Here is a 22,059-nt window from a genome sequence, read left to right on the forward strand (position 1 = left end):
TGACCTGTTTCACTGTATTTTTAACACAAGATAGGAACCCTAATATTGTATATTTCTGTGGTTTGTTTTCTTAAAAACTAAATGGTGTCTTTTAAGCATTTTTCAGATCTCTATATTTAAAAGTTTGTTTCTCAATGGTACATGTTATGCCATACTATCAGTATACTATGTTTTTAATTTTCCCATTATCACACATAAAAATTTTTTTTTTCATAAATAATGCTGTGGTTAATTGACATGGAAGTAAACATTTGTGTGCCTCTCTGCCTGTTTTCTTAAGAGCTACTCTTAGTTGTAATATTTCTGGGTAAAAGGGCATAGAAAAGCACTGATTTTAGATTTTTAGGCTCTGTTGCATTCCTTAAGTAAAGATTCTTCTTTTTGTTTTAGAAAAAGTCAAAAGAAACTTTCTGTACAAAATGCGTAAAATATACATCAAAAGGTTCCTAAACCTCCATATTCCTTCGTAAAAGTTTCAAAAACTTACAGTATATTGTCTGATGTTGGAAGTCGGGAGTTGTTTCATTGGTTAAAAAAAAAAAAATACTGGAAAGATACAGAATAAAGGTGAATGAACACCTAACTTTTATTTCGGCCTAAACTATTTTAGTTCACAGTGGAGTCTACTAGCTCCTGATGACAGAATGACCATGTATCTCAAATTTCCTTGTGTGTGTTACTTTTTATCTGTGTCCTTAGCATAATTACGTAATACCACTCCACCCATCCCTCTTAACCCAGCTATGTTTTCTTGTTTGGATAATAAGTTATATGGCCACTCTAAAGAAGCATCCTTCGGCATTAAGTAAAACATGTCAATAGGGCAAAGATAATTAATGCATGGCACATGTATTGCTAACACCCATTTTTCTATCTGATGGTTGAAAGTAGAAACCCACCATGGTTTCTTTCTCCGATAAAAGGATTGACCACAGAATTCTCCCCAGTACAATCCTATGGGGACTTACTACCATCAGATTAGAACTGGACCATAAAATATAACCCAGTTGTCAAGGCATGTAGCTGACACTGCTGGCCCTAAACATCAGAGAAGACTGTGTGTTTTCCACTGACTTATCACACCCATCTCGAGTGGACCTTTATGGAGGAATTCCTGCACCTGTGAGATAGGGCAAGCCGAGGTTTTCAGGGCAAAGGGTGGGGGGTTTCTTGACGAGAGGGGAGCTGCCCTTATCCCAGGCAGATGCTGCCTCCCACACATTCTCCTACACCTCTCTCCTAATCCCCTTTCCAGTCTCTGACTTATCCTAGCTGTGCTTCTGAATCACACAATTGAACTCTAAGTGAGGCTTGAGCTATGAAGACCTAAAGAAAAATTGAATACATAATTAATTAATTATGGGTTTTCTTTGAGCCGAGTAATTAAAAGAAACTTTCTGTTTTCTTTCATGTTTTTCTGATGCAGAGCCTTCTGACTTTTCCCCTTCGTTTTCTCTTCTTTGTAGGTTTCAAGACAACAGATGAATTGTGAAAGAGAGCAGCTAAGGGTAGGTGCACCTGCTTGTAAAATGCTTCCTGATTCTCATTTTTGTGTGATAAGCAAAAATTTCCTTGTCTCTCCCAAGACACGGATTCTAAATAACAGGCTTCATCTTAAGACTGGTAGAGTTGAAAATATTTATCCCAGCTAATTTAGTATTGATTGAGCTGGTAAATACAGTATATCTTCTTTTGAAGTGCCATTATAGTAGATATGGATTTTTTGATTTAGTTTCAGCAATAAATACTTCTCTTCTGGAATTTGTTTGACATCATTGTAGTCTTTTTATGTACAACACGAGGTCTAAGTAATAACAAAGGTCAAAAGGATGGCTTGCTGCCTTAATATGGATACTAGGCTGTTTGCTGAGTGGCTAAAATGCTCTTTGGCTGTTGACTGGGGTGGGTGAGCAAGGAATATGTCAAGGGCGTTTTCTAGGAGAATTTGCGTTATCTATAGACCTCTTGGTTTTAGTGACATTAGTGTATATGGGAGAGGGAGACAACATTTTAAACCTCATATTCTATTTCCCCACTTAAAAATGAAACTGTCTTGGTGCTCAGGTATGTCGGTGTAAGGAGTATTCCCCAGATGTGGAGGGAGTGTTCGGTTATAAATGGAGCTTGGTGACATTGTTCTGCTTTCATTGTGTCTCAGTGGACATTCTTCTTGGTATGGGGATGGCATTTTAAGAAACAATGGGATTTCTCCCCATTTGTTTTCTTTAAAATGAATTCATGTTTTCGGTGGACGAGATTCAAATTATGATTGGTCTATCTTTCATGTCACTAATGGAAGTTGGCAGTTTTTACTGGACAATGTGCCTTGTAGCCATGTTTTCAAATTGTTATAAAAATTAGAGAAATATGCTGCTTTTAAAACCACAGCAGTGTGATTTGGCGTCGGGAAACCACTGTGCCCAAAGGTGTCTAATAAATAAGAATAATGTATCAGACAGGCCTAATACCTTCATACACTGCCCTGTAACTTCAGAGCATTTACCTAATGATAGTCTCATGATGGCAATAATTTGTAGAGTTGCTTGCATCTCACAGTTGCTGCTGGCATCAGGTTTGTCAAGTACTTGGGTAAAATAACAGAATCTAGGTGCATGAAACCAAGAAAGCGAGTTAAGGTTTTCTGTTTCTTTTATGCATATTTGTTTTATGTACTATCTCAGTATGGCCCTCTCTACCCACGTTCCTGCAAGTACCTGTGCCAACATTAGTTGTGACCCTTTCCTTCATGGAACAGACTTCAAGATGTATTAAGCTTTTCTGAACTCTCTTACGCCTTTTTTTTTTTTTTTCCTGCAGTCTGAATTACTGGTTCATCCTATTAAATAATGTATTACAACTTCAGATTTCTCTTGCTGTTTGGATGGGGACGATGGCCAGAACTAGGTCAGAGCTAGATAAAGAGAAATATGTGCCTTTGTCTCCAGGAGTCCCTGATAAATTCCTGAGAATTAAGATAATCTTGAAATCTCTATTGCAAATGGCACTTGCCTGGCAAGTTAAGGACACAGTAGGTAATGAAGGGCTTGTTTGCATTTTAAGGGATTATTTCTCATTGATGAGTTCATTGTCGACAGGGGCGTGGTTTAGGTTCAGGAATGGAGTCTTCCCTTTTTTTTTTAAACATAAATGCAGGGAGTGGCTTGATATTAACATAGTGGTTTATTTAGTTTAGTCCCGAGTGAGGCTCCAATAGCCCCATCTCTAACATCAGGAACCAGTGCTTTGTTTCTTGTTACTTTTGTGGTCACTGTTTTTGCTTTTTAAATGAATTAATGTTTTGAATTTATAGATGGCTCATTTGATTGGATAGAGCACACATATATAGGGTTCAACATTTAAATACTACCAAAGAGAGTGCAATGGAGTTTTCCCTTCCCACGTGACTCAGGCGTCCAGCTCCCTCTGGGAGACCCCCAGTGTGATTAAGTACTGGTAGCTGTCTCATCTGTAGCTGTTTTCTTCTGTCCTCTTCATTTTTGTTCTCTGTCTTTCCATCTCTTTTTCTTCCTCCTTTCCTCTCTCCCTCTTTTCCTTTCACGTCTGTGTCTTTAAGAGCCCCTCCACCACCTTAAAAGAAAACTTCGTTTATTAACGTGACTTTTTTTTTTTTTGAGACTTTTTTTTTTTTGATAGTTGTGCAGTGACCAGTTGTCAACATTTACCTCTCCAGCATCTGAACCAACAGATGGACAAATAAACAACTAAGACAGAAATAATATGATCCCAGGAGCCTTTGTTTCCCTGAACAATCTACCAGTTGAGGGAGATTGTATGGTCATAGGGTGGGAGATTCCAGTGCCCACTTTTCTGAGCACTCATAAAATATTTGATTACAAAGGGATCTTTGTGCTTGAGTATTAGATGTTGGTTTGGGGGCTAATTAACGAGCTTAGTTAGACAACTACTAAGTAGCCAAATGCATGAATGCCAGATTCTGTTCTGTGGATTCAAATACTGGTCTGCAGTATGGCAACATGACACTATAGTCAGCATACTGGGAAGGGTGGGTAGGGCTGGTGAAGCACTGGTTATGGACTTAGGTTCAGATCCAACTTCTAAATGCTCCTTAGTGTCTCAGAGCTTGACTGTGTGCATAAAATGAGAATAGCTTTCTCATAGGATTGGTGACTGGATAAAACAACTTAGTTAAAGCACTGCAAAAAAAAAAAAAAAAAAAAAATGCAGACCTCATAGTCAACAAGGTGAGCTACTGTTAATACAGTATTATTCCCAAGAATTATTTCACTTCTCTTCCTCCTAGAAATACCAGCCAAGAGCGTACAGACAGCACATATCTACTGCCACCCAACTCCCCACAAGAAAAGACAACACAAAGGGCAGGCTCTGTAGTTGATGACATGGCAAAATACTTAGGAGATAACTCCCTCTCAGTTAAGGTTGCTTGGAATGCAAACAATAGAGACAGATTCTTAAGCTGAAAAGGCATACACCCAGGCCTCCCAGGAATCAGAGCTTAGAATGGGAAAGCTGTCTGACCTCACGTATCTCTTGCTCATCTCCTGTCTTTGTTTCTCTTTGTGGGTCCTCTCTGGATTTTTCTTTTGATAAAGACTCCCTCTACCTTTATGCACACATGACACCTTCTAGCCCCTAAGATGTATGCTGCATCACTTTCCACCGGTATAGGGACGGACCGTCAAGGCATCCTGGTTGCACATTCCTGAAAAGGACCCTGATTGGCTTAGTCTGTATCAGTTGTTCACTCTGGGCCAATTGGATCTGTCCAGGGAAATGGTATGAAGAAACATAGTTGCCCAGGGCCAACTCTTGAGGGAAGACTTCATTATTGGGGAAAAGGAGCCATTGCTGGCTGAGTAAATAACATCAAAGATGCCAGGCAAGGCGGGTCACGCCTGTCATCCCAGCACTTTGGGAGGCTGAGGTGGGCCGGTCACTTGAGGTCAGGAGTTCGAGACTAGCCTAACCAACATGGTGAAACCCTGTCTTTACTAAAAATACAAAAATTATCCAGGCATGGTGGCGGGCGCCTGTAGTCCCAGCTTCTCCAGAGGCTGAGGCAGGAGAATTGCTTGACCCCGGGTGGTGGAGGTTGCAGTGAGCAGAGATCGTGCCCCTGCACTCCAGTCTGGGCGACAGAGGGAGACTGTCTGGAAAAAAATAATAATAATAAATAAATTTTAAAAACCCACAATCAAAAACCACCGAAGATATAGATATTTGCTATGCTTTCAAAACATGGCTATCAGAGTTGAACAAAGGATCCTGGAAAATACATGTGCTACCACCAACTGCTATCTCTGTATTTTCCAAAATATAAGACACCTACCCCACGTCTTATTCACAGCTTTCAGGCGAACGCTAAGTCATTAAGAAAGGGGGAATCGCTTAGAGAGAAAGTTACTCCCCTTTCCATTCTCTCTCAGTTGTTTTTATGTCAATGAGAAACGCACAGTTTAAACTAAAGTATCTTTAACGGTGCTCTAACCTTTTCTAAGCTTTCTTTTTAAGGGAAAGGGAGTGTGCCTCAGGCTGAGAGCCTACAGCCCTAGAGCATCTCTTTGCACTTTGAAAACATTGTTTGCAAAATATAGTAGTTAAGAATCAGGGGCCTGGAGCTAGGCCTAGTGAGATAAAATCTAGACTTTGCAATTTAGCACTTTGTAGCCTTGTACATGTTACTTAAATCCTCTCTACCTCAAATTCCTCACCTGTGTAGTGGAGATAATCATTGCACCAATTTCGTAAGTTTTTTTTGTGTGTGTGCATGCACATGTGTCTTTGTGTCTGTATATTTGCATGCAAAAAAGATTAAAATAATTAATGCATGTGAGGTTGTTAGAAAAGTGTCTGGAATAGAAAAGGTTCTTAATTATTGTTGGATATTAATGGATTTTTTTCATTAACTTTTATGTGTGACTATTGATATTGGTTTTCCATTTACAGTGGTAATACAAAGTTTTCTTGGCACATGTCGTATTTTATGTTCCATTTATTGTTTCATTTATTTAAGTTAAAAATGGGTTGCTTTAAAGATAAATATTAAGTTCATAATGTTACAGATTGCCCACAGTTATGACAGAGATTGTGATACTGGAATGCAAATGACTGAGTTTTTTTAGAAATACTCAAATCATGGTACCCGCCTTGTGAAGGAGGTTGTAGAGCAGATCTGCATTATCAATATTTAATTTGCCAGTTAGAAGCGAGTTTCTCATTTCTGCTAGATATAAGAGTGATGTGGATTGCATAATGCAAATTGCTAATGATCATCTTGGCTTAAACCCATCGCCTTCATCTGGACATCAGATAATGAAACTTCCCGACTGCCTTGGAATTGAGCTATCAGAATCAGAGATACCTTCCCCTGCCGTGTCTCACCCCTCCCTGCTTTTTAAAGCCCAACTTTTCATTCCTTAGTGGCTCTCATGATAGCATGGGAGAAAATGTAAGCCCCCCTTCTCCCCACTCCTTGGTGAGACCTCACAAGATCCATGAGTTCTTCCTGACTATAATTTAAGATGGTTCATTGCAGAAATGCCTGCTTCCATTCAGTTATTTATTCAAGAAATATTTTTTGAGCACAACCATATGCCAGTCACTGTGCTAGGCAGTAGAGGTATAATAATATACTAAAACTTGCACCGTTCTTATTCTCTTGTACCTCACAGGCTAGTGGAAAAGACACACATTTGTCAAATAATCATTGACAACCATTGGCAAAAAATGTCCAACGTGAAACTGATGAATATGAGGAACAAGAGATGCTATGTAAAAGGGTATGAACAGAAGAAGCTTACCTAATTGACCTTCACTTATCAAACGTACCAGATTAATATATACTGTTCCATCTCTTTATAAAACATATTGGCAGATGTGCACAGCATCCTATGCAGTGACTGTTTGGTACAAGTTTACCTTTCTCTTCACCCGTTGCGGTGTCTGCTTGCCAAGAGTCAGTTGTATTTATTCCCAGGGCTGCTTCTGCCAGCTGCACTTTTTATTGTAATTACATTATTTAGTGGAATATTATGTAAACTGATGAAAAATGAGTGCAGTAAGAAAAAGAGCTGTTTCTATGAAAACTAAATGCTTTGGAAACATTGTGTGAAAACAGGATTCAGAAATTATTTTGATTAGCTGTGGGTGAGAGGACTGTAAAATATTCGTGGAAAAAAACCCTCAGAAATCTGGAAAGATCCTGCAGTCAGATTCTTTTCAGTGTGTCTTGACATTCTCATTCCACTTTAATCAAACTCAGAATTGATGCCATAGACCAGGAGTTAGCAAACTTTTTCTGAAAAAAGCCAGATTGTGACTATTTTAGTATCTGAAGGCCATAGGGTCTCCATTGCCCCCACTCAACACTACCATAGTAGCACAAAAGTAGCCATAGACAAAATGAATGATTGAGGCTATGTCTCAATAAAACTTTATTTACAAGAACAGGCAGTGGGTCATAGTTAGCCAACCCCTGCTGGTGACTGAAATGTTAGTGAGGTGTATGTGGGAAGGATAATGAGGGATTTTTATCGACAGAGAAATCACTCAAAGAAAAGGCCTTAGACTCACATCAAAGATCAACAAACGCATGAACGTTCATATATTTTACATTAAAATAAAAGATTGAAGTTATTTCTGTATCACTTTAAAAGTGATTCCTTGCTTGAAGGGTTTCCAGTTAAGTACCTTCTCCCATTCCCAAATGAAATGACTTTTAAAGAATAGAATAGCTACAACTAGGGCTGGAAACGCAAAATAAAATTATGCTTATTTTTATGTTCCAACCCTAATGACTCAGAACCCCATCTGTCTATAATGGAAGAACAAATTTATCCTTTTTTATTGAATCCCCCAGCAAGTAATTTCTGGGACTCCCCAAGGAGGGTGACATTTCCATGTATACATCCTGGTGCTTGTCCTATGCAAACTGTTGTTCAGCTGTTCCAGAATTCTTCCCTTTCTTAAGAAAAGCCTAGTAACTTCCTTCTCTGGATTGTGCTGTCCTCAGTAGCATCCCTCTGTAAGCATGAATACCATTCTTTGCATTAGCTTTCCAAATGATCAGCTAAAGCCAGACTTCAGTGATCAGCTCAGGGATTAGCAGAGATCCCATGTAGGTGGTGACTTGCAGAGAGGTCTCTCAGGATTCAGGCCTGAGATCTTCATGGTTGATGAGATTTCATGTATGTTCTTGTGTGTGTGTGTGTGTGTGTGCACGCATGCACACACATACAAGGAAAAAACTGGCAGAAGTTTGCTTGCTTTAATCTTACATAACAAATGGTCCCACCTTTGTGATTTTCTCCAAGCAAAGGGAGTTTGCCCCAAAGTAATTAGTTCTCTGCTTCTAGAAGCTGCAGGAACACAGGCAAATAATCCCCAGGGGCAGCTTCTCTACTAAAATAAGAAATTCATAAATACATTTAACATGTTTTTAAAATGTTGTCTTCACAAGACCTGTTCCATACAGAGTTTATATATTCTCCAGTCTTTGCAAGAAGATTAATTGATGAACACAAGGAAATCAACTTCTTGATTGATTCTGATCAAGAAATCAGCCAACTAGTCACAGATTTTAATTTCTCCAACTTCATTGTGAAATACGATTAAATAAAGAAGCGTACAGGTATCCACTTTCCTTCATTTTTGATGCTGAATCTTATAATTCACATATATGTTAATTAATTCTTTATTTGAGTCTCTCTAGGCATTTAAACACTTTATATGGAGAAGACTCAAAAGTTAACACATTTAGGATATTTGGCTTAATATTCATTCTCCCTTTCCCTTGATTTAATTTAGCCTATTATTCCCAGTCATCATGCCCCTTTCCAGGGCAAATCTATTCCCATTTCTTGCTTTATCGTTAAATCTGTATCAAACAGCTCTAGGCAAATCGCTAATGCTGACATTTTAATTTGTCATAGCTACTCTTCATTTCTATGACTGATGTCTCAGCAAGGACTTGTCTTCCTGCTCTGTTCCTTTGAGGTCTAAATACCATTCTAGGAGAAAAAAAAATACTTGATAGGTAACGGAAATAGGGCAGGAAGCAAATAAATAGGGCGTCTCTAGCTTCCTCTAGTTGGGGGTAGGAAGAGGCAAGTTTCAGCAGGATTGAGTAACGAGCAGGAAACTCTTCCTTCCTGATGATGCAGACAAACCCGAGATGGTCCTAAGAAAAATGGCAGTGAGACAGCAAAGCCTTCTGTCCTCCTTCATGGGCATAGATAAACTTTGTTTAACCTGTGCTTGTATGTGGATGAATCGTGGGTATAGCAAGCACATGCTTCCTTGTTGTGTGCAGCCAATGCACATTTCTGCCTATGGTAGCTAGTACTTTCTATTCGGGTTACATTTCCTCTTTCACATGTGTGGTCTTGGAGCGATGATAAGTCAAGACACCCGCCCCTAGCCATCAGATGTAGATATGGCCAAGGCAGTACTGTTGAAATTCTTCCTCCTGAGACTCTGAATATTGAGTAGAGTAATGCTAAATATGGTGAAGGAAACAAGCATGATTGAAAACCTGGAGTTGATTCATTTCGATAGTGATATCCTGGTGAAATTGAGTGAAGAGATAGCTCCCAGGGCTAGACCTCAGATTCACCCTCATTCCTGCCTTTATGTTTAAGTCTGGTTATCCATCCATCCATCCCTTAAGCTACCTCAACTCATTCAAATGATCGCTTTTTTTTTTTTTTGCTGAAGTTAGTCAGACTTATTCCTTTTTTTCCTGTGATCAAAGAATCCCTCCTGATACACTGGGGAAATGTGCTAAACTTGGAGAATTGCAGAGCCGAGAGTTTGGTTAAAGGTTTGCTAAAAGCCAACTCTTCATCATACCCTGCTATGCGTCCCTGATGCCTCTGTGGATTGGCACTGACTTTATGTATTGGCAGCTAAGAGAAAGGAGCTATTGGTTTCAGACACATGCATGGCTAGATGCTGACCTGAATTTGTACATCTTTTTGGCTCAATTCTCAGTTATCAAGAGCAGGGAGGCACAGGAAGAAAGGTCTATGCTCCAGGGTCTTTGGAACCCTGTCCTTCCCTGTAGGAGTAAGATATTCCCCCCAACCACAGGGGACCACCCAGGTGCCCACAGATAAAGGATCTGTATCAGTATCAAACAGATAGCAGTGTCAGAGGAACTTGTGATGTTATGGGATCATCACATGCCTCTCTGCCAAGTTATTCCTTCTCAGAGTACCCTTCAACGGCCACTGAAAATGTTTATAATAAGTGCCATTTCCTCAGTTCCACCCCAGACCTACTGGAACAGATATCTGGAGATGAACCGAGGGACTATCTATTTTTAACCCATTTCTCACGTGGGAATGAGAGTTGAGAATAGTGCTTTTCAGATTTAGCTAGTAAAATGTTTTGATGTCTCAGCCTCACCCTAGGAATACAATTGGCCCTTCATAGCTGTAGGTTCCATATTTGCAGATTCAACCAACTGTGGGTCAGAAATATTTAGGGGAAGAAAAAACCCCAAACGCACACCTGTATCTGTACTGAACATGTGCAGATTTTTCTTCTTGTCATCATTTCCTAAACATTCTGGATAGTAACTGTTTACATAGCATTCACATTGCATTAGGTATTCAACTAATCTAGAGATGATTCAAAGTATATGGGTGGATGTGCATAGGTTATATGCAAATATCACTCCATTTTTTATCAGAGACCTCCTTTTATATCAGCATCCATGGACTTTGGTATTCACAGAAAGTCTTGACACCAAGGCCCATGGATGTGGAGGAACAGCTATACTAAATTATCATGTTCTATGGGCTGAGTCGTGTCCTCACAAAAGCCATGCACTGAAGTTCTAGCCTCCAGTAACTCAGAATGTGACTATATTTGAAGCTAAGGTCTTTAAAAAGATAAGTAAGATAAAATGAGTCCATAAGGGTGGAACCTAATCCAATATGACTGGTGTTCTTTTCTTTTTTTTTCTTTTTTTTTTCTCGAGATGGAGTCTCGCTAGTTTGCCTAGTCTGGAGTGCAGTGACATGATCTCCACTCACGGCAACCTCCGCCTCCTAGTGATTCTCCTGCCTCAGCCTCCTGAGTAGCTGGGACTACAAGCACCCGCCACCATACCCAGCTAATTTTTGTATTTTTAGTAGAGACGGGGTTTCACCATGTTGCCCAGGCTGGTCTTGAACTCCTGACCTCAGGTGATCCACCTGCCTCAGCCTCCCAAAGTGTTGGGATTACAAACGTCTGGCCGGGTGGTGTTCTTAACAGAAGAGGAGATTAGGACACAGACACGCACAAGAGGCAAACTACATGACCCAAAGGGAGATGACCACCTACAAGCCAAAGGAGGATGGTCTGAGAAGAAACCAACCCTCCTAACGCCTGAGTCTCAGACTTCTGGCCTCCAGCACTGTGGGAAAATAAATTCCTGTTGTTTCATTTCCCTGGTCCATAGTACTTTGTTACAACAGCCCCAGCAAACACACATCAAGGCTTTGTGAGGAGCAAATACATTGCCACTAAAATCAAAAACAAATGAACAACTAACCAACCAAACAAACGAAAGCCCCCAAAACTTGATAGTTCATCCTGATGTGTATTAGTACCACTGATTTAATTACATATTCTGAATCCTATTGCGCTTTTGAAATGCCATTTTAAACCAGCTATGGTATCATAGTCCCTGGGTATGTGCATTTTCTTGTTTGCTTAAGAAATAGTGGACTCCGTTTGGGGACAGAGATGGCATCCTTGGTTCCCTCTGTGTCACCACCACATACAACAAATCAGATGGACGCAGCAATCCTCTATAGGTCGATATGGACGGAGAAAGGAACAGATGAGTATGTGAGTCACAGCGTGTTACTTGGTTTCATCTCTGGAGTTTACAGCCTCCTGTGAGACCAATTCTGTATGGAGACTCACTTGTCACCTTACCTAAATGAGCAAGCAACTGGTGTTTGGAAGAATGCATTCTAATATTTCATGGTTTAATGCCCCTAGCTTACTTAGAAATTTTGCTTCTATCCAGCTTTCTTCTACCAGAGGTAGAAGGTGCTTGTGTGGTCCTTTTAAGGATGATCTGATGGAGCCAGGTAATCTGCTTTCTTCACGTGCAGGTCTCGCCTTGAATGCCACCTTTCCCCTGATACACTCCGCCTCCCCACTCATGTTCAGCATCATCTCCGAGCACCCTGCCTAGTTCCTCTGTCCACATGCTTCATGATTTTGCATGGGTTTCCTGAATCTTCTTCTGCAGCAAAGATGCCATCTATCTGAGGCGCTGACCCTCTTTTAAACCATTTTTCTAAAACTGACAAATAAAAATGGTATATCCTTATTGTATACAGCATGATGCTTTAATACATGTACATTGTGAAATGGCTAAATTGAACTACTTAGCATTGCATGACCTCATGTACTTTTATTTTTAGGGTAAGAATACTTAAAATTTGCTCTCTTAGCAGTTTTGGGGAATATAATACCCTGTGATTACCTGTAGTCGCCATGTTGCACAGTAGATCTGATGAAGTAATTCCTCCTGTGTAATTGAACGTTTGTATTATTTGACCATTATCTCCCAAATCCTCCAGCCTCCCAGCCTCTGGCTGTCACCATTCTGCTCTTGCTTTTATGAGTTTAATTTTTTTAGACGCTACCTGTAAGTGAGCTCCTGGAGCACACGTCTTTCTGTGTAAGGCTGTGACCCTTGTGTTTTTTTCCCCACAGTCACCTGTGTAAAACCCCTATACCCAGAGAATAACAAATAACAAAAAACTATTATTGACCAGTGGAAATGGTTGAATTCACTCCAAGGGGGAAAAAAAGTTATGCAAACATCTAAGTCGCTTTAGTGTGTTTGATAGTATTTGCATGAGAACCTTAAAGCCTATAGTCATTGGGCACAAACACACGCTAAGCATTTCACATATTAGTGCACGGAGTCTCTTTAATTCACACTTAGAGAAAAAGCGGGGTTAAGAGTTACAACCATGCCTGTAATCCCAGCACTTTGGGAGGCTGAGGCGGGTGGATCACGAGGTCAGGAGATCAAGACCATCCTGGCTAACACGGTGAAACCCCGTCTCTACTAAAAATACAAAAAACTAACTGGGCGTGGTGGTGGGTGCCTGTAGTCCCAGCTACTTGGGAGGCTGAGGCAGGAGAATGGTGTGAACCCGGGAGGCAGAGCTTGCAGTGAGCTGAGATCCGGCAACTGCACTCCAACCTGAGCAACAGAGTGAGACTCTCTCTAAAAAAAAAAAAAAAAAAAAATGGAGTTACAACCATAGCTAATTGTGGAGCTGGGAATTGAACCCATGTCTATATTCACTTGTTTTGGCAAACATGGTAGGCTACGTCGATGTCTACTGATACTGCCTTAGCTCAAGGTAAAAATGCATGTGCTGCCAGATGCGGTGGCTCACGCCTGTAATCCCAGCACTTTGGGAGGCCCAGGCGGGCGGACCACAAGGTCAGAAGATCGAGACCGCCCTGGCAAACACGGTGAAACCCTGTTTCTACTAAAAATACAAAAAAATTAGCCGGGCATGGTGGTGGGCACCTGTAGTCCCAGCTTCTCGGGAGGCTGAGGCAGGAGAATGGCGTGAACCCGGGAGGCGGAGCTTTCAGTGAGCCGAGATCGCGCCACTGCACTCCAGCCTGGGTGACAGAGAGAGACTCCGTCTCAAAAAAAAAAAAAAAAAAAAAGAATGTATTTGCTTTGAAGAAAAGAACTCAAATGATCAGTCGCATTGTCAGGCTAAGATATGAGAAAGGTGTGGTATTTTATTACTTTGGACTTTGGGGTTAGACCTAGCATTGAGCCCTAACCTTTGCAGGATCCAACTATGACAGCTGGAAAATGCCTCCCTGGGTTAGTTAGATATTTAGATAGCCACCAAATGTGCTGAGTATTTTATGTGCAAAGTTTTAGGTGCTACCAGTTAAATTCTTTAACATCTACCTTCTTGACCCTGACTCATAAAGCGGGAGGTGTTTTTGTTAAAAGTGTAGAAATTTTTCCACAACTATAGCAGCAATTATAGAAATCTATGTGTTCTAATTTAAGGTCCCTTCACAGTCAGGACTGCAGTCACTGAGTGGATTGGTGGTTGAAATCATTTCTTTTTTGTATGCCAGAGTTTTCCAAGGAGAAAAGGAAAGAAAACACAAAGGTTTGGTTCTACAAGAGGAGCATTTGATGTCAGCTGTATCTTCCCAGCCAGTGAGTGGCAGAATCCTTCTGTTTCTAGCCGTTTACTTATTTTGAACCCAGACCATTTATTTTCTAAAAACAGATCACTCATGTGGTAGTTTGTATACCAAACTGTGGAATTTTTCATTCCAAAGACACATGGAAGTGCCTCTTTATATTTTTAACACACATTAACAGATTATGCACACAGAGCATTTACTGTAAATAAATAATAATAAGATAAGCTGAAGGGACACACACAGAATCTATAGCAGGCATATCTGAGGGGGAGCTCATACGCCAACCCCAGCTTTCCATGCTTGTGATATGGGCCCCGAGAACTGATCAGGTGATCCTTAAACCAAACCCAGAGGTGATCTTGAAAGCTTAATTTAAGCAGAGTTCTTCCAGGCTGCCGAAACGACTAGTTCACAGTTGGTACTCATGTTGAAATCTGTATTAGTTTTTTATTGCTGCCCTAACAAATTACCACACACACACACAGAAAGATAGTGGTTTATAGAACCAAAATTTACTATTCTGTGGTTCTTTAGGTCAGAATTTCAACATGAATTTCACTGAAGTGAAACTGAAATGTCGCCAAGGCTGTGTTTCTTCTGGAGGCTCTAGGAGAGAATACTTTTTTTTTTTTTTTTTTTGGCTCATTCTGATTGGAGGCAGAGTCCAGTTCCCTGTAATTATAGAATTGAGATCCCTGTTTTCTTACTGGCTATGAGTTGAGGGTCATTCCTAGTGTCTAGAGGGCGCCATATATGTATTTTTATATTTCATGGCTCCTTCCTTCATCTTTAAAGCCAGCCATGGTTTAATGAATCATTTTCATGGTTTGACTTTCTCATGTCTCTTCTTCTGTTGTATCTGTCGGGCTGCTTTCTGTCCTGCTTTTAAGGGTTCATGTAATTACGTTGGGTCCACCCAGATCATCCAGGATAATCTCCCTATTTTAAGATCCATAAGTATAATTCCATTGGCAAATTCCTGTTTGCCATGTAACATAGCATACATAGATCTAACATCAGCCAGCCAAAATCGTTGGGTCCAAAATCATGCCACACTGTTTATGTAGTATCCCCACTCTCAGTAGACTGATTCTCCATGTGTATTCAAACACTGCAGACATTTGATTTGTGTTCTGGGATGATCCACCTCCATGTTCATGTAAAATATCGAAAGTCAGAGGCCAGAGCATTCAGAACTACCATCCAAGGTAGCCCAGGGTGGCCACTGGCCCAGGACTCACCCCTGCCTGTTGAAGCTCTTTTTTCACAGTCCCTACTGGCATTCATTGTTTCACCATTTAAGTCCAGCTGTTACAAAGAAGCATTGTTGGAATGTCTACCATATGTCACTCTTTGATACTATTTATTCATTTATTTTTTTTGAGACAGAATTTCACTTTGTTGAATTTCAATTGTTTCCCAGGCTGGAGTGCAATGGTGCAATCTCGGCTCACTGCAACCTCTGCCCCCAGGAGTCAAGAGATTCTCCTGTCTCAGCCTCCCAAGTAGCTGGGATTACAGGTCCCCGCCACCACGTCTGGCTAATTTTTTGTATTTTTAGCAGAGATGGAGTTTCACCACGTTGGCTAGGCTGATCTCGAACTCCAAACCTCAGGTGATCCACACGCCTCGGCCTCCCAATGTGCTGGGATTACAGGTGTGAGCCATCACGCCCGGCCTGTAACTATTTTATTTTCTGCTAGTTCTGTTGATTTCTGCTCACAAACTGTGTCAAGTAAGGTAATGAGAATGTAGAAATGTAAAAATTATTAAAACAAGAAGCATTTCAATGTGTCACCTAAGTGCTAACTAAAACACATGAATGAATGAGTGAATGGATGTTTCTAAAGATTCTGGGAGATGTCTGTAGCAGATGGTATCAGATCCCTGACATTTTATTTTATCACCCACTGCTTTATGTTAAGGGCTGCCTATGAAAAGCACCTATGAACCTATTTTTTTAATCCTTCAATTTCTTTTATTTATTTTTAAATTATTATTATTAAGTTCTGGGATACATGGGCAGGATGTACAGGTTTGTGTCATATGCAAACATGTGCCGTGGTGGTTTGCTGCACCTGTCAACCCACCACCTAGGTATTAGGCCCAGCATGCATTAGCTGTTTTCCCTAATGCGCTCTCTCCCACCGTTCTCCCCAAGAGACCCAGTGCGTGTTGTTCCCCTCCATGTTTCTGTGTGTTCATTGTTCAGCTCCCACTTGTAAGTGAGAACATGCGGTGTTCAGTTTTCTGTTCCTGTGTTAGTTCACTGAGGATAATGGCTTCCAGCTTCATCTGTGTCCTTGCAAAAGACATGATCGCGTGCTTTTACACTGAACCTCTTCATAAGGGCTGTTTTTCTGGCTATGGGACACATTCCTTTCACGGACTGAGTAAGCAGGAAGCATCAGGGAATTAACAACCCTGGAAAAAGCGCTCAACTTAGGATAAATGGGGACTTAGTGGATCATGCCTCAGCTTCCTCATGCTCTAGAGTGAGGATGCAGCACTGAAGTGTGTTCTGCCATCTCCCAGAGCTCCACAATGGGATTAAGCCCCAGTTGCCCATAGTGGGCACTTGCTTGTTAACAAAAATTAATTGTTCTCCTCCTATCCAAGTCTCAATTTCCATTCCCCATTGATGTTCCCTTGCATCACTCTAAAACGTACAGTTTGCACTTGGATTTTACGCCAGCTCTGCTTTCAGGGAAATCAAAATTAAATAGTACATTCACCATAATGAGAAACATGATAGCCTAATAATTTCATCAAGTAAGGTTTTCTGATCAGTGGATATTCTGATCATCATCCTTTTGTCATCAGTCTTTTGTCCCTCCCCCTCTTTTTCCTCCCTTGTACAGTATGTCACTGCTGTTGTAGGATGTGGATGCTTGGTTTATTGAATAGGTTTGAAAGCAACTGCAGCTTGATTGTGTGCTCATGGTGCATTTCCCAAAAGTTAAAAAACTTGAGTTGGGTTGACCGAGTGATCAGAGCACAGGGTTTTGATGGCACAATGTCTTGCTCATGTGGGAGGAGACTGATGTATATGCTGCCACATTCTACTCATTTATACTTGCCTCAGTGTGGTTTCTCATTTGCAGGTTGCTTTTAACCATATAGATGCTTTCCTGGATAGAGAACATGGAGGCATGATTTTTGAAAGCTTGCCTGCCTCAGATGCACCCACACATACACAGATATATGCACATACGGACTATTCTGATAACAACTTAGAGATTTAAATATTTTTGGCAATTTTGTGGTGTTATTTTCAGGGGTTATATGTTCTTAATCTTGATTGCATATGTGTCTTGACATCTTTATGCCAAAGGGATGTTTTTATAGATGTCTGAATTAAACATTGAACTCTTTTCAAGATAGCTGAGTTAACGTTTAAGTGGTTTTGATTAACCTGGGTTTACTTATTTGCTCTTAAATGTTCTAATGCGGAGCCATCTCCCTTGGCATGAAGTGATTTGGGAGCACAGCTTTAGGAAGAATAATTTTCTAAATAGCCAAGAGCATCCTGCCCAGAATATTTCCCCAAACTAGCCTCAAACTGAAGAATTGAGGTTTAGCCATCCTCCTTCCCCTTAGCCATTCAGGTGGTGCAGATTGAGAAATTGGAACCAAACTGTACAGACACCAGATTGACCAAGGGTGACAAAATCAGTGCTGACAAGACTGTGGTTGCTGGGTAGGGGAAGGGTTCATGAGCTAGTAAGCAGGACTCAGCTTGGAATTTGGAAAATCCTTAGTGCATGCAATTTTGCCCGGAGTGGCGTGTTGTCAAGTTGTCCTCAAGCTACATTTGCCATTAAGAGAAATGAACTTTAAAAAACAGCATAGCCCTTCACAAGCCTGTCTTTACTCAGAGCCTGAGAAAGGAGGGTCCCATCTGGCTTAACACATTACAACTTTTTCACAAGTGGAGCTTCTCAGCTGCTACCCTGAAGCTTCCGTTCTGACTAGTATTGCTTCTTAGGTATCACAGAGGAATTACGTTAGTCTAAAAGCTTTTATTGAGCATATACTATACACACCACTAGGAAAATAGTAATGTCTTGCTGTCCAGGGCTGTGCATTCTAGTAGGTGGTGCAAAAAGGTAGGTATATGTAATTATAATGCAAGGAAAGGGAAAATGCCATTTGTTAGTCATGAAATGAGGTGTTAGAAAAGCTCAGAAAAGGATATTACTACTCTTCCTAGACTCCTAGCTGCAGGAACTGTGGCAAATCATTTAAAGGATATATAGGTATTACATACATACTATATTTTATGTATCTGCTAATTCTTCAGTTTTTGAATAGGTTTGAAAGCAACTACAACTTGATCACAACTTGTTATTGGGGTCACAACTGACCCCAACACTAATTTGCCCAGATATGTGTGCGTGTGTGTGTATATATATATACACATAACCTGGGTAATTTATATATATATATATATATATATATATATATATATATATATATATATGTCCAGTTTTAAAATACTACCTGAATTTTAGGTCCTTATACATAAAAAGTTACTGTTTATTTTAACTTAAATATCACTTAGACATCTTAAATTTCATATACCGAAATTCACTCTCACCATCTGTATCCTCCACACACACACACACACGTGCACATTAATCTGCTATTCCTTGCTTATTGTGTCTTTTTACAACAGCTCCTAATTCATTTGTTGAGACCAGAAACTCAGCTGTTGCTCTTCACTCCTACATCTTTTTCACCTCTACCTTCTCCTTTAGATTTGTGATTCCTAATATCTCTCAAGTCTGTGAATTCCTCTCAGAATTCACTTTTGCACACCTACTCGAAGTCGTCACAGTTTCTCATCTAGGTTATTCCAATAGCATTTTAACTCTGTGACCTGTTTTCTAGTCTTTGTCCCTTTTAGGGCAAATGTATACTTTGCGTTTCCTGGAACAATAGTAGTTACAACTGTTGTCCTGGTATTATTATTAATAGCACTTGCTTCTTTCCCAAGAAAGTCCTGGTTTGGAGAATAAATTATGATCACTCAACCTTCTATTCACTCCTTAGGGCCAGAGTGACCTTTTAAAAGCTTAATTAATGCTACTCTTATTCTTCATTCGTCACTTTCATTACAATGCTTATCACCTTCCTTACACTCACCCACAATCTGTTATTCGCTAGTTTGTTTTGTGGTTTACTTAGTCATGGTTTCTAGCTCTCTTGTCTTCCCACTCCCTTTAGATTGACTCCCCTTAAGGCTAAGACAATGCTTATTTTGTTCTTTACTCTGTACTGCCTATAACACAGTAGAAACTAAATATTAATACATGTTTGCAAATACCAGTGGCTATTGTTTTTTGTTGTTAATACAGTGAAAGCATCAGTATGCACCAATAACATATTTTGGCTAAAAGATAACCTTTATTCTAGAAAGCTGCCCTAGGACTAGATTTCAGAATATTTCAGAGGATCTTCTGCTTTTGGCCATGGCAGAATAACTTGTACCATAAACAACTTTAATACTTGCCAAAATATAGGAGGCATCATTTTGCAGGCAATGGGTACCAAGCAACACAGAGTTGTGATCCCTCAGGGAATTGGAGACATGTGAGATGAAGCCGCCGTTGACCCAGTTTTATTCCTGGGAGGAATGTCTCGAACATAGGTGCACTGAGATAAAGAATTTAGAAATTGGGAATGATGAGATAGCTGGAATTTGTGGAACCAGTTGCTAGAAAGGGCACATCTGTGTAGGAGGGAGAAGTCTCCATGCCCTGATTCTTGGCTGAGGAATAAGTCACTTATGCACAGGGTCAGGCTCTGTGAGTTCTCACAGGGAGGGTTAACTGTGACACAGAGGCCAGGGTAGAGGTAGTACAGGTTGTAGGCATTCAGTTGAGACTCCAGAAAGATCAGACTTTAGGAGTAAAGTATATATCTTAGGGCAAGGTTCAGCAAATTACGCTCTGCAGACAACATCTGGCTATGGGCTATCTTTGTACAGTCTGTGATCAATTAAAATGGGTTTTAAATGATTACAGCATAATAATATGTGGCTGAGACTGTATTTTACCTGCAAAGCCTAAAATTTCTACTATCTGGCTCTGTTCAGAAAATGTCAGCCAATCCCTTCCCTATAGTAAGGGGCATGCCCCATGACGATAGACAAATCCTAAGTAGACCTTCCCAACAACGCATAAAAATGAGCTTGACAGGGTCAAGAGCATATGCGAGTTAGCTGAGTGCTCCCAGAACAAAACTCAACCACCATTTAAGGAAAGAAAATATAATTCAGACCCCTTACAGTTCGTTCTGTGTACTGAGATCCACACAATTGAAATGTCCAGTAGCACAATAAAAAATAAATACCATGGCTGGTGTGGTGGCTCACACCTGTAATCCCAGCCCTTTGGGAGGTCAACGTGAGTGGAGCACTTGAGCCTAAGACTTCAAGACCAGCCTGGGCACCATGGCAAAACCCCTTCTCTACAAAATAAAAAATAAAAAATAAACCCACAAAAATTAGACAGCCACAATGGTGCATGCCTTCGGTACCAGTTACTCAGGGAGCTGAGGCAGGAGGATTGTTTGAGCCCAGGAGGTTAAAGGGAGCTGTGATTTCACCATTGCACTCCATCCAGCCTGGGTCACAGAGCAAGACCTTGTCTCATAAAAATGAAAGGTAAATAAATACTAGATGTGTAGAATAAAAAAAAAAATTGACAATCTAGAGCAAGGTTTGGCAAGCCACAGTTTGTGAGACAGATCCCTGTTTCTGTAAATATTCTTATTTCGTTGGAATACAGTCATGCCCATTTGTTTCCATTTTGCCTATGGCTACTTTTGTAAGGAGAAGGTTGGACAGTTTCAACAGAGATCATATGGCCTGCAAAGCCTACAATATTTGTTTTCTGTCTCTTTTAAGGGGAAAGTGTTTTGTCCACTGATTAGGAGAAAAAACAGTCAGTAGAAGGGGGACTACGAGGTGACCCAAATGTTAGGATTAAAGTAGACAAGGACTTTGAAATAACTGTTAGGAATATTGGAGGATTTACAGGAAAGGATGGACATGGTGAGTTTGCAGATAGGAAGTCTCAGAAACCAAATGAAAACCATAAACGAGAACCAAACTGAGATTCTGTTAGGTTGGTGCAACAATAATTACGGCTTTTGCCATTAAAATGATAATAAATAATGGCAAAAGCCGCAATTACTTTTGCACCAAGCTAATAAGAGTATAGTATATATCTGAAATGTAAACATCAGATTGTAAAATGCTGAATATAGAAATCAGTTAACTTGAACATAGCAAAGAATAGAACTGAGGAACAGAAAGAAGAAAAATATTTTAAAAAAGAACAAAGCCTCGGTGATTTATGGGAAATATCAAGCATTTAAATACATATAATTGGATTTCTGAATGGAGAGAAGAGACCGACGATGGGACTAAAAAGTCTTTTAAGGAATAAAAGCTAAAATTTTCCAAATTTGGTTAAAATATCAGCCTGTACTCCAGAGAGTATGGGGAAAAGCAAGCAGTATAAATATAAGGAAAAATTATACCTGAAAACATTATAAAGAAATGCTTAAAACCAAAGATACACAGATGCATTTTTCTTTTGGAAAAGAGATCTATATTTGCCTGTTGTGCAACATTTGTCTGTCATGAGTATAGGTAACTAAGTCCTCTAAAGCCATCCCCCAGTGAGACACTGTGACAACTTCTGGGATTGGAAGTGGTGGGGTTGGGAAGGGGTAGGGGAGCTCATTGAGAGTAGAATCAAAGGGAAGTCAAAGAGTGAGAATTAAAGAAAAAGAGAAAAAGGGGGCAAAGGAACTCCCCAAAGCGTAAAAGCAGCA

General features: G+C 40.2%; 1 protein-coding gene across 19 annotated transcripts in view; it reads left to right on the forward strand.

Annotated features, from left to right (window-relative positions):
- RBFOX1 (RNA binding fox-1 homolog 1) overlaps positions 1 to 22,059 on the forward strand; it is a 2,485,439-nt gene that overhangs the window by 1,823,158 nt on the left and 640,222 nt on the right. For all 19 annotated transcript variants that reach the window (XM_073015143.1, XM_073015144.1, XM_037989528.2 and 16 more), the window contains one exon: positions 1,467 to 1,508. In XM_073015143.1, coding sequence (XP_072871244.1) covers positions 1,467 to 1,508 — 42 coding nt within the window. The remainder of the gene's footprint in view (positions 1 to 1,466; positions 1,509 to 22,059) is intronic.

This window comes from Chlorocebus sabaeus, chromosome 5 (assembly GCF_047675955.1).
Source record: "Chlorocebus sabaeus isolate Y175 chromosome 5, mChlSab1.0.hap1, whole genome shotgun sequence".
NCBI classification, from domain to species: Eukaryota; Metazoa; Chordata; class Mammalia; order Primates; family Cercopithecidae; genus Chlorocebus; species Chlorocebus sabaeus.